Genomic DNA, 11,733 nt, shown 5'->3' with positions numbered 1-11,733 from the left:
ACGACAGGCGGCGCACGCCCGGCAGTGTGTGTGTAACTGCACAGGGGGCGCTCAGGGAGCGGCGAGGCCGGAAGCGCGGGGGCGTGTCCCTCTGCGTGTCCCGCCCTTGGGGGCGGCCGGCGGTGGCTTCCGGGTCGGCGCCGCCGCTGTTACCGGGACCGGGAGCGAGACCGAGCGCCGCCGCCGCCGCCGCCGCCATGAACCGCTTCTTCGGCAAAGCGAAGCCGAAGGCGCCTCCGCCCAGCCTCACCGACTGCATCGGGACGGTGGGTACCCTCCCCGGGCCACCTGGCTCGCACCCGGAGCCCCGCGAAGGGCCGAGGCCGGCGTGTGCGCTGCCCGGCCCGGCCGGCGCCTTGGGGGGGACGGGGAGCGGCGGGGCGGCCGCGGGGGCGGCCCGGCCAGTCCGGGCCGTGGGGCGAGGCCACCCGGCCCCGGCGTATCCAGTGGCCCGGGCCCGAGGCGCTCCCGGAGGGCCTGCGGGCCGTGCCCCCGCTCGTACGGGTGCGGGCTCGGGCTGAGCTGCTGCCCGGCCGTGCGCCGGCCCCGGCCAGGAAGTGTCGGCGTCCGCGCCCACCCGAGGCACGGGGCGCGTGTGGGCGTGCGCTGGTTTGGAGGTACCGCCGGCGAGTGAGTGTGTGTGTGGCAGTGCAGAGCTGTGCGGCTGCGCCTCATCGGGGTGTGGGTACATGGCTCTGTGCGTGTGTGTATATATATATACATATATACATATATATACTTGAGTGTATATCGATACCTGCCTGTGCTCTGGTGCAGTGTGTTTGTATGTAACCTGGAGAAAAGGAGGTTCAGGGGAGACCTCATCACTGTTTACAACTACCTGAGAGGAGGTTGTGGCAAGGAGGGTGTTGGTCTCTTCTCCCGAGTAGCAAGTGATGGGAGAAGAGGAAAGGGCCTCAAGTTGCACCAGGGGAGGTTTAGATTGGATATTAGGAAAAAGTTCCTCACAGGAAGGGTTGTCAGGCACTGGAACAGGCTGCCCAGGGAAGCGGTGGAGTCACGTCCCTGGAGGTGTCTAAAATACATACAGATGAGGCTCTTAGGGACACGGTGGTTTAGTACCACTGTTAGGTTATGGTTGGATTCAGTGATCTTGAGGGTCTCTTCCAACCAAAATGATTCTGTGATATATATGTATGCACACATGTTTTAGTGTGCACCTTTGCATCAGCCCAACATGTGCAGGAGTGTACATGTACACTGCTACCTACATTTGTATGTATATACACCCATGACTGTGTTTGTTTTCTGTGCATCAGAGCACATCCCATAAATGGATGCACACAATACACATGTAAGGCTTGGCTCTCCTTACGTCCTCATGGGTATTTTTAGTATTTCTGTCTTCGCTGCTTTGATTGCACTAGATAACTCCTGCCATGCCAGGCTGTGGGAAGGCAGGGTCAGGGGCAAGGAAGCCACTCCCTCTGTCCAGTACAGAAGGTGAGAAGGCAAATCCCACCTTCTGATAAATAGTGTTCCACCAGCTACAGAGGAGCTTGCTGTGGGGTTGATGGCAAAGATGTGTACAGATGGGCAGTTAAGCAAGGCCAGACCACCACATGATAGAAACTTTACAGCTGTTGTAAGGTTGGCTTGCCTGAAAAGAAGGTGAAGGAGAAGCTTTAACAAAGTTAATCTTGCCATTTCATAGTATTTTTTTGACTTTTAAGTTTGTGAAGAAAACTGTGGTATGTTTTTACAGCTCCTGTACTAAACTGATTTTAGAAGGTGAAGAAAGAACACAGAGGTCTTAGTTTTTTTGCCTCAGTGGTCAACAAAGTCAGGTGAAATGTCAGTAATGGTTGTGGTATAAGTGGAGGTTAACTAAGGCTAACTAAGCATTGTTACTAGAACCTGACTCCAAAAGGTTTCTGTGGAGAATCACTATGTTCCTCGCAGAAGATCTATTTTGATACACAGTGAAGAGACTCTCTAAGTTAAATACCTAATGCTTGTCAGTGCTACCTACACAAACCTACGCACATCAGCCTATTGTGTATGCCAGTGGCTGGGACGGGGAGATAAGTGGTCATATGCCAGTCTGGTGTTTTACTGGTAAAGAACTGTATTGCTTTTTAGCAGTATTAAGCCCAAGCATGGCTCCAACTATGTTTAGTTAGAATGGTAAATAAAACATGTGCTCAAAAACTAGGATTAGCTTTCCCATGATTACCAGTAAATGCTGTGGTGGATGGCTAGAACTCCAAAATCCATTCGAAATACTGTTATTAATACTTAAATTTGCTATTTCGGCAATATAAGCTGCAGACCAGGAAACTTTCTTTCCCTTACAACAGCCAACTCTGTATTAGTCTTATATTTTTCTGGGTAGATTTTGCCAGTTCCAAGTTAATGTTGGTTTTATAATGTTGAGACAAATCAACCCAAAATTTAGATACAGCAGCAAGCTGTCTTCTACAAGGAGATTGTTTAAAGCCAGTGTATTTTTGAGGTACATTGAAGGGTAATTGAAACAGCAGCTTTGATTTGCAACACCAGGAATTTAGAATTTTTTCCAAAAAAGGTGGTCATCAATGCCACCCACCAGGAGCTACGTGCAGTTTTGATCCTCTTCTAGTTGTTTGTAATGACATTGCCTGAAAATTCGATTATATGAGACAGCAGGTTAAATGAAAAGCAGTTTCAGGTTTATTTTGTATATGTGATGACTTTTGACTTTCGCAACCCATGATGAGTTATAGGGTGGTTTTTAAGATATGAAATCTGGAGCTTGTGTTGGTCAGCTGTTGAGAGATGAAGGGCTGGCTCCCAGCACAGCTCTTTGGTGTGAGAAGGTCTATAAACTGCTGTTATCATTACTGAGCTCTATGTTAGCTTTTGCCCTGTTTTGACATTTTTCAGTTTCTGCGGATGGAACTAAAATTAAAGACAGTTCTGTATACTGTTAATAAGCATGAGGAGACAAGTTAGAAGTTTATGAATTAACTTTTCATGCCAATTTACATGAAGTAATTCTACAATTTAGGAAAGACTTGCTGTATTTTCAGTTAATTTTCACAGTAGTGAAGTCTCTAGTATAGGTCCTGCTAAAGGACTAGAGATAAAATTAATTTTTTTTCTTAAGTTGCATGTCAATTATTACTGAAGAGAGTTGTGTTCTTTACCTTGTTAAATTCAACAGTTTGGAAACTCAAGTAACACCACTTTGGTGTGGTTTTCAATCTTAGGCACTTTTTGTTGTATGTTTTGAAAGAGTGAAATAGCTCTGTGAAATCTTTTACCATGTTACTTCACTGGTAATTAGCCATTAAATGGCAGTAAGGAATTATTGTATTTGGCAAGCAATGATTAATGTTCATAGTTACCATTTCTTAAAAATGTAGACGACTCTTAGACAGTAATTATGCCTGTGTTTTGGATGTTCTTGCCTGTGTATGCAACAGTAGTACAACTGAACCAGATAAGATTAGCACTGTGGTAAGAGAACAAGCACCAACTTAAGATATCTTAACAATTCAAGATTTTTGCATCTAAGGAGCTGGTTCTGTGGGATCACTAATGTGACGTGTTTGCTGAAGCCCAGGAAACTCTTCTCTATAGTTTTCTTCAATGTCTGGTTACTATGGAGTTTGCTGGCTGGCTGTGCGATGCCCTCCTGTCTCCCCATGTACTGCCACGGGGATGTTCCCACTCTCCCTCGCAGTTTCTGCTCGCTGTAGCTGTGCTTGCCTCGACATTGCACTAAGTGGCAGATTTTTTTTTTATTATTCTAGCTGGCTGAGCACAGTCAGATGACTCAGAGCTGTCATGAGGCCGGTAGGAGGAAGGATGCATCAGGAACTGTGGCATTGGTGTTGTTTTTACTTTTTCTTTTTGGAAAAAACACTCCGAAATTATCACCGAATCACAGAATGTTAGAGATTGGAAGGGACCTCAAAAGATCATCTAGTCCAATCCCCCCACCAGAGCAGGAACACCTAGATGAGGTTACACAGGAAGGCGTCCAGGCAGGTTTTGAATGTCTCCACAGAAGGAGACTCCACAACCCCCCTGGGCAGCCTGTTCCAGTGCTCTGGCACCCTCACTGTGAAGAAGTTTCTTCTCATATTTAAATGGAACCTCCTGTGTTCCAGTTTGTACCCATTGCCCCTTGTCCTATCATTGGTTGTCACCGAGAAGAGCCTGGCTCCATCCTCGTGACACTCACCCTTTACATATTTATAAACATTAATGAGGTCACCCCTCAGTCTCCTCCAAGCTAAAGAGCCCCAGCTCCCTCAGCCTTTCCTCATAAGGCAGATGCTTCACTCCGTTAATCATCTTTGTGGCTCTGCACTGGATTCTCTCCAGCAGTTCCCCATCCTTCGTGAACTGGGGGGCCCAGAACTGGACACAATATTCCAGATGTGGTCTCACCAAGGCAGAGTAGAGAGAGTGGAGAACCTCTCTTGACCTATGTTTTTTTCGGAGTAGTAAGTAGGAAACATAGGGACAAAAGGCTGATAGTTGTGGCTATTAACATTGTCTTATATGTGATGTTCTTTTTTTTTAATCAAATGAAGCTACCATTTTGCTTAATAGGGATTTGGGATACAACCATAATTTTCTTTTGTTTAGATTAGGATCCTTCTGTAGGAATGAAACGTATCTTGGCATGCCTTATTTGTGAATAACAGAAAGCAGTTCTTGAAGTCCTAATACACAGTCTCATTTTCTTTTCCATAAATTAGATCTGTTCTCCCCTCTTCTGTCCATTCTCATTTTTAAAAGCTGAGGTCCTGTGTAATGTGTCTGTGAAATTTTTATATACTTAATCGATGTAGGAGGATCTATGTTTCCTGCTAGTACTACCTAAAAGAATAATTATATATTATAAATAAAGCAAATAACTCGTTTTCCCTGTGAAGGAGGCTGACCTCAAAGATCCATTAGCTGATGAAGATCTGAGGAGGTACTACACTTTGAACCTACAAGAGTTTTAAAATCACAAATATATCTTATTCTTGCTATTAGTGAAATATTTGTCATAAAAGAAAGCTTAATACAGTTTTTTCAATGCCAGATGTGCCCAGGCACTTTGATGTCTTGTGTGGAGTGTTCATATTGCATGTTCTGCTCAGGATGCCTCTGGCAAATGCATGTTGCTGTCATAGAGCAGAGATTTAAAAGGATCATTGACACACCACAATGAAATTCCGCATAATTACATGTGTTTAGCCACACTGTTAGCAAGTCAGAATTGTAAATTTGCACTGATCAGTCTTATGCTATAATTGGAATGTCATTATATTCTAATCCCTAGAGAGGCTCCTTGAAATGAGAAGTTAATAAGCTTTATTTTGGTGTTTCCGGAGAAACGCTGTGATAGTCAGCTGCTGTTAAGGAGGCTTTTTTAAAATTTATGAATTTGTGTATGGTATTAGAATGATCTATACTCATGCTTGGTTAAGCAATTATCATCTTTAGCAGAAGTGTTGAAGTATTTCTGTAATGACAGCTCTGCAATACCCTCCACACCAGGGCTGTTAGGGTGATTGCTGGAGGTCTTTTAGTGAGCTGTGCAGCTACTATTGGGATTTGGAGCAAAAGTGCAGTAAGAATTTGGAGTAGCTGCCAGGTGGAACTGCTGCATCCTGTCTCCCTTAACGGGAAATGATGAGAAAAGTGTCCCTCTGTCAAAGAAGTTAGGCACCTTTGAAAAAATATTTGTCTGGGATTCTGAAATGCAACCAGTAATCCAGGGGTCATTCTGAAAGATTAATGTTCTCTGCCCACCAAAAATAAACCTCTATCCTTGCTGAACACATCTCTGTCCCTTTTTCACTTCCCCCTTATCTGCCAGCATGATACACTTATGTTTCTTTTTTTTTAATTCCAGTTTAGTCCCTGACACTGTATGTTGTCAGAAATTCCTGAACCGAGACCATGGCTTGAGGCGGGGTGCAAGGGAGCATCTCAAATTGATGAGAAAATATTACTGTGGCAGAGCTTCCTGCAACCTCAGCATGTTTCTTGTGCTCCTTGTAGAAGGTGTTTCATTTGATTCTGTTTTTGGATTCTCTGCAAACTTTAAGCTATTTATAAAACTGCTGAGTGAAGAAACAGTTAGAAGCGTCATAAAACTCAGACTGTTCTTTTTATTGTCCAGTACCTGAATAAAACCTTAATTAATGTTTTTCTGTTTGTTTTTCCCATCATGTGTTAAAGGTGGATAGCAGAGCTGAGTCGATTGACAAGAAAATTGCCAGGCTCGATGCAGAACTAGTGAAGTATAAGGATCAAATGAAGAAGATGAGAGAGGGGCCTGCAAAGGTAAGAATCTTCTGTGGGATTTAAGCATGAGAGGATGTGACTCATGCTTCTTGTGATGTAGTGAGGTCATTCAGCCAGTTCATCGGGTTCTTAGAATTGCATCTTACCCTACTGATGGGATATAAGATCCTGGAGGATTATTTTCATTCTGAAGCATCTCTTAGATGTTTATATTTGAACAGTGGTTTAATTGGTTTTTATTTAATCCAAAGTGTAATATAGTTCCTCAGTCAGAAGTAACTTGCTTCCCTTCTTCTTTCTGTTACCTGAATTAATTCTTCTAGAAAGGCTGTTTTGTACATCAGCCAAAATAAAAAGGTCTGCACTATGCAGAAATTGAGTAGGAAAACCCATTTTTGACAGGGGATGAACATCTAATATAAAATGTATCTAATAAAAACCATAACTTGTATAAACACTATTGTTAAAGTACCTTCTGCAGTATTATTTGATGCTGACCACTAAAATGTGTTGGTGAAAGATGTTTCTGATGGATTAAGTTTGTCTTTCTAGTCGTCTTGTTAAAAAAATACCAAAAGCCAGAAATTTTGAAAGTATTTTCTATTGGAAGCTTTACATACAAGCCTATTTGGTTAATCATTAATGCAGGACAAATGCTGAATGTGACTATTGTTAAAGTCTTTGTACTAGTAACAGAGGAATCTTTTGGAAAACTTATATGTTTGAACAGTATAATAATGGGTAAAATATTTTTCCTAATGTAATCATATTGTGCCTTTCAGAATGCAGTAAAGCAGAAAGCGTTGAGAGTGTTAAAGCAGAAGCGAATGTAAGTTCAAACCTTTGTCAGTTTGGGATTAATGAAAGCCTGTTTTCTTTAAGGGGGGTGCCATACTTCTCTTTCCAGTACTCTTGCATTCTTTGAAGAAAAATGCTGAACAAGCCAGCCGGCCTTTCAGAAGCATCTCGTTACAGATTCTGCATCAGCATCTTTGTGTGTTATTTGTATATGAGTATTATATAGATTTGGACTGGGACAAGCTGACCTAAATCTGCTCTTTACTAAAGCTATGCTTGGCTCCTAAATTTTCTGAGAGAGTGCCCTATTTTATATTGTTAATTGATTACTATAAATTGTGTACTTGGTGACCTTGGTCTGGCTTACTGGAAATTTACCTGTTCTCTGTGGACACTCTTTCAGACTTGACCACATGTAGTGCAGGTAACTGTGTTTATGCAAAAAAAAAAAAAAAACCAGAATGGACAGGATAGATGATCCTCTGGTCTGGTCTAGTCTAGTACACTGTCTTGAAAAGTGTCCTGCAACAAATACAAAGGAAAGAATGTCAGAACATGGCAAGTGTTCAGGGGTGCTTCACTGAAATATTTTATAATCCCTGAACTGCAAATCTCTTAGGTGCTATCTGAGCCAAAGCTCATATCCCTCAGATGAACCGTACCTCTGCAGACTTGCTTAATTACTTGTTAAGTATTTGTGTACTCTTACCATCCAAAATATCCAATGGTAAGGAATGCAGTAGTTTAGTTAGATGTTGTGAGAAAGGCTGCTTGGGTTTGGTTTGTGTTTGTTTGGTTTTGTTTCGTTTTGGCTATGCTGCCTGCTAATCTTACTTGATAGTTGTTCTCCTATTTACAGTCACTGGGCTCCTCATAACAGGCCGCCATCATATCCCTCAGTTATCTCTTTTCCATCTTGTCGAACAGTAATATATTTAGTCATTCCTTGTCTGGGAGCTGTTTTGTATTTGGATCATCCTTGTCTTGCAGACCTCCTGTTTGAAGAAGGACTCGTTCGTGTTTATGCTTTTGTTTTTATGTTTAACTTGATGTATTTTACATTCTTGATTGGATACAAGCTTAGCTTTGGGAAGGAGGATTTCTTGATTTTTAAGTTCTCCCTTTTATTTTTGGTTAGCCTTAATGGTTTCGTTTTGCTACCCTATCATCGCCCTCATCCGTGCCCTACAGAGATACAGTGCAGAGCCACTGTGGTTTGGATAACCTGCATCTCTTCCATTCTGCTTACAGCATTAGTGAGCAATGGCATCCATCTCTAGCTTGTAGTGATTAGAACTTTTGCTGTATCCTCACCTACTGTGTAAGCCTGTACAAATGTGGTATCACCATCAGTTAAAACAGAAGCTTAGTTCAGGAATAGCTTTGTCAACTTGAAATACACATAAATGCATAGTGGCCACATTTTTAGGAAGCTGTTTGTTCTGCTGTGATTGTTTACAATACATTAGAAAAAAAAATATGTTCCTGTATTTAGACTACTACTGCTGATTTTAAGATTTTTTTTAAAAAAATTAAGCATTTCTGTGGCAATAAATAGTGTGGTGTTTTAAAGCCATTATTTGCGTTGTTTTTAACAGGTATGAGCAACAGAGGGATAATCTGTCACAGCAGTCTTTTAATATGGAACAAGCTAATTACACTATTCAGGCACTGAAGGATACAAAGACAACGGTACCAGTATATTAATCTCACATTTGTTTAACTTGTGTATGCTACAACAGATACAAGCATGTTGTTTGACTCTATTCTAGGTTGATGCAATGAAACTGGGGGTGAAAGAAATGAAGAAAGCTTACAAGCAAGTCAAAATTGACCAAATTGAGGTAAGCTTCTATAGTTTAAGTTATTAAAGAACAGAAATAAACGTACTGAAACAGTAACGAGTAGACTATGTAACTTAAAGGTAAACAGACTGCTTTAGTTCACATGAGTTTGCCTCCCTTTTTATAGAACAACCATCATAATTCCTTCCTGATTTTTCTGGTACTGCGCAATCAGTTGGTGGCCTTCTTGCACTGATTTTTGTTTCCTTGCTGGGCTAATCTTTAATCTCTCCCTCTCCTCAGCACTTCACCGTAAATATTGGTGAATACTTCCTGCTACGGCTTTTTTGTCCTCCTTTTTCTGCCCCCTGCCACGTTAGCAACATGCAGATTAGTCCTGTACTACCCCAGCTCAAGGTAGTGCCTGATTTAAAACAAAACAAACAAAAAACTCAACTAAACCAAAACTACAACCCCACCCCCCCCCAAAAAAAAAAAATCCCCCAAACAAATTAATTTCAAGAGGTCTGCAAGGCCTGGCCTTGTGTTCAGAAAATGCGTGGGGGGGTGTGAAAAAGACACAGCAAAACCCAACAACAACAACCAAAAAACCAAAACACAAACCAAAATATAAATTTGAAGTATGCTGCACTTAAACTCCTATCAAATGCCAGTGCTGGATTCCTGTAAGTTCTCTTTCCTATGCTGTTTTTATATATGGCCTGCATTGTAAACCTTTAGGCAAGTATTGTCTCCTTACTTGTACCCAAGTACAGTGGCAATGGGGTTGCTGAAGTATCTTCTAAATTTTGCTGTGGCACAACTCAGCCCAGTGCTAATTCTCCAGATAGTAGGTTTAATTTCTCTAGATTTCATACTCTTCTGCTTTATCGATATAATGCCGAACTGTGGGTAATTCATTAGAGGCTTTCAATTTGCCCTGAAGAATAGTTAAAACAAAAAACCAAGAGTTCTGCAGAGATGTTGTTTCAGGTTCCTCTCTACCGTATACACTTATTATCATTCTAATAGTAGTTAAGGCCACATTATAGTACTGATTGCATGTGTCTTGACTTGTATTAATACTGCTTCAAAAATGATTTATGCATTAAAAAATTTAAGTGCCTTGTATGTTGATATTATTAAACTGAATTCAATTAAGCTCTGATAAATTTAACTAAAACTATTACATATAGACCAGTTGAAATTGTTTCTTGCTCTAGGACATACAAGATCAGTTAGAGGATATGATGGAAGAAGCCAATGAAGTCCAGGAAGCACTGAGTCGTAGCTACGGAACACCAGAGATTGATGAAGATGACTTGGAAGCAGGTTAGGAAGGTGGAGGGTGATTTTTGCATTACTGGATGTAAAAATCATCATACAGTGATTTTTAATTTCATTAGTCAAATACTTTATTTGGGGAAAAAAAAAAGGTTCTAATCACTTTTTTAAACATAAAAGCTGCAGTAACAAGAGTATGAGACAAACATGAGAGATACACTAATGAAACGCTACAATGAAGGAAAGAAGTTGCTCTGTGTTTTGTGTCCATATTACTGACTGATGAACAAGTAATGCTAAATGAGTATGTAAGCTCTCAGTGTTTCCTCTTTCTCTGTTTTCTTCTGTTTTCCTGTTTCTCTGTCAGAGCAACTTTTCTTTTGCAAAAGGAGTTCCTTGCATAATTTTTCAACCAACATAACTCAATTTCAGAACTGGATGCGCTGGGTGATGAGCTTTTAGCTGATGAAGACAATTCCTACTTAGATGAGGCTGCATCTGCTCCAGCAATCCCAGAGGTCACTCCTACTGACACGAAAAACAAAGTGAGTCCTTTCCTCTTTGAGGGGAAAATATATAGAGAGTATTTTTTTGTTTTGGGTTAATCACATTTATGATGATTGATATTTGGAATCCTTAATATTTTAAACAAAAAAATTGTGCTTAACGTTTTATGTATTTTGGATGCTATATATGAGAGAATACAATGTACTTAATGCTCTTTATAACAAAGAGCTAAAATGGCATTTTGTAACTCCTGTCCAACATCGTCAGACTGCGAGTAGAATTTAAATGTACCATTACAGCTCCTAGTATAGTTATTCTTAAAAATGTAAGAAAGTCTTCTATATGTTTGCTTTTGGGGCTTTAATAGAGCTTCAGAATGAGGAAGAACACTAATGCTCTTATTTTGATGCCAGCTGTCACATGGTGACAATTACAGATATATCACTATAGAAATTGTCAGGAAACTTACGTGAAATGTTCTGGTTGGTGGAGAGTTGTTAACCCATTGCTTCTTTTTCTTACAGGATGGTGTATTGGTGGATGAATTTGGATTGCCAAAGATCCCCGCAACATAAATGTTTCAAAAGCACAATGGATATATTGAACTACACTTTACAAATCAAATTAAGATTGATTTTTTTCTTTTTTTTTTTTTTTTTAATCCTGGAGAACTCATCCTTCCAGTGTAACATTAATATCACTACATACTAGAATGCAATATGAACGGCGGTGTTCTTTCTTTGAAGAAAGTTGTTCTGCTACTGACCTTTCTATTAATGGGAAATTCGGCACAATTCCCTTCAGTGGAAGCAGTCCGTCTAATGGGTTTTCATTTCCGTGTCTTACGGACAAAGTGATCGCTGAAGAGTAGTGGTGGCTGTGGATAGCTGAGGTTTATTTCGACTTTGTTATTATGTTTCTCTTTCTCGAAACTAAGACTGTGTGTTGCTGCTTGCTCTCTGTAAAATAGCTCCCTTATGACTATGCTTATTTGATAAAAGAATTGAAAGCGATTTTTAAACTACTGCCGTCTTGAGACTTTTATGCCATCGCACTTGTAACCGTCTTGGCAGCTGTAACAATAGGGTTATTGTTGACTTTA

General features: G+C 40.8%; 1 protein-coding gene across 1 annotated transcript; it reads left to right on the top strand.

Moving 5' to 3' along the window:
* Positions 1-108: 108 nt before the first annotated feature.
* On the top strand, positions 109-11,655 carry CHMP5 (charged multivesicular body protein 5). The gene is made up of 8 exons (XM_065629123.1): positions 109-266; positions 6,193-6,297; positions 7,041-7,087; positions 8,655-8,748; positions 8,829-8,900; positions 10,064-10,172; positions 10,557-10,669; positions 11,156-11,655. Exons 1-8 carry the CDS (start codon positions 198-200, stop codon positions 11,204-11,206), a joined length of 660 nt encoding a protein of 219 aa, XP_065485195.1. The 5' UTR covers positions 109-197; the 3' UTR covers positions 11,207-11,655.
* The last annotated feature ends 78 nt before the right edge of the window (positions 11,656-11,733 follow it).

Source organism: Caloenas nicobarica, chromosome 2, assembly GCF_036013445.1.
Source record: "Caloenas nicobarica isolate bCalNic1 chromosome 2, bCalNic1.hap1, whole genome shotgun sequence".
In the NCBI taxonomy this organism is placed as follows: domain Eukaryota; kingdom Metazoa; phylum Chordata; class Aves; order Columbiformes; family Columbidae; genus Caloenas; species Caloenas nicobarica.
This window is presented reverse-complemented; position numbering and strand designations above follow the sequence as displayed.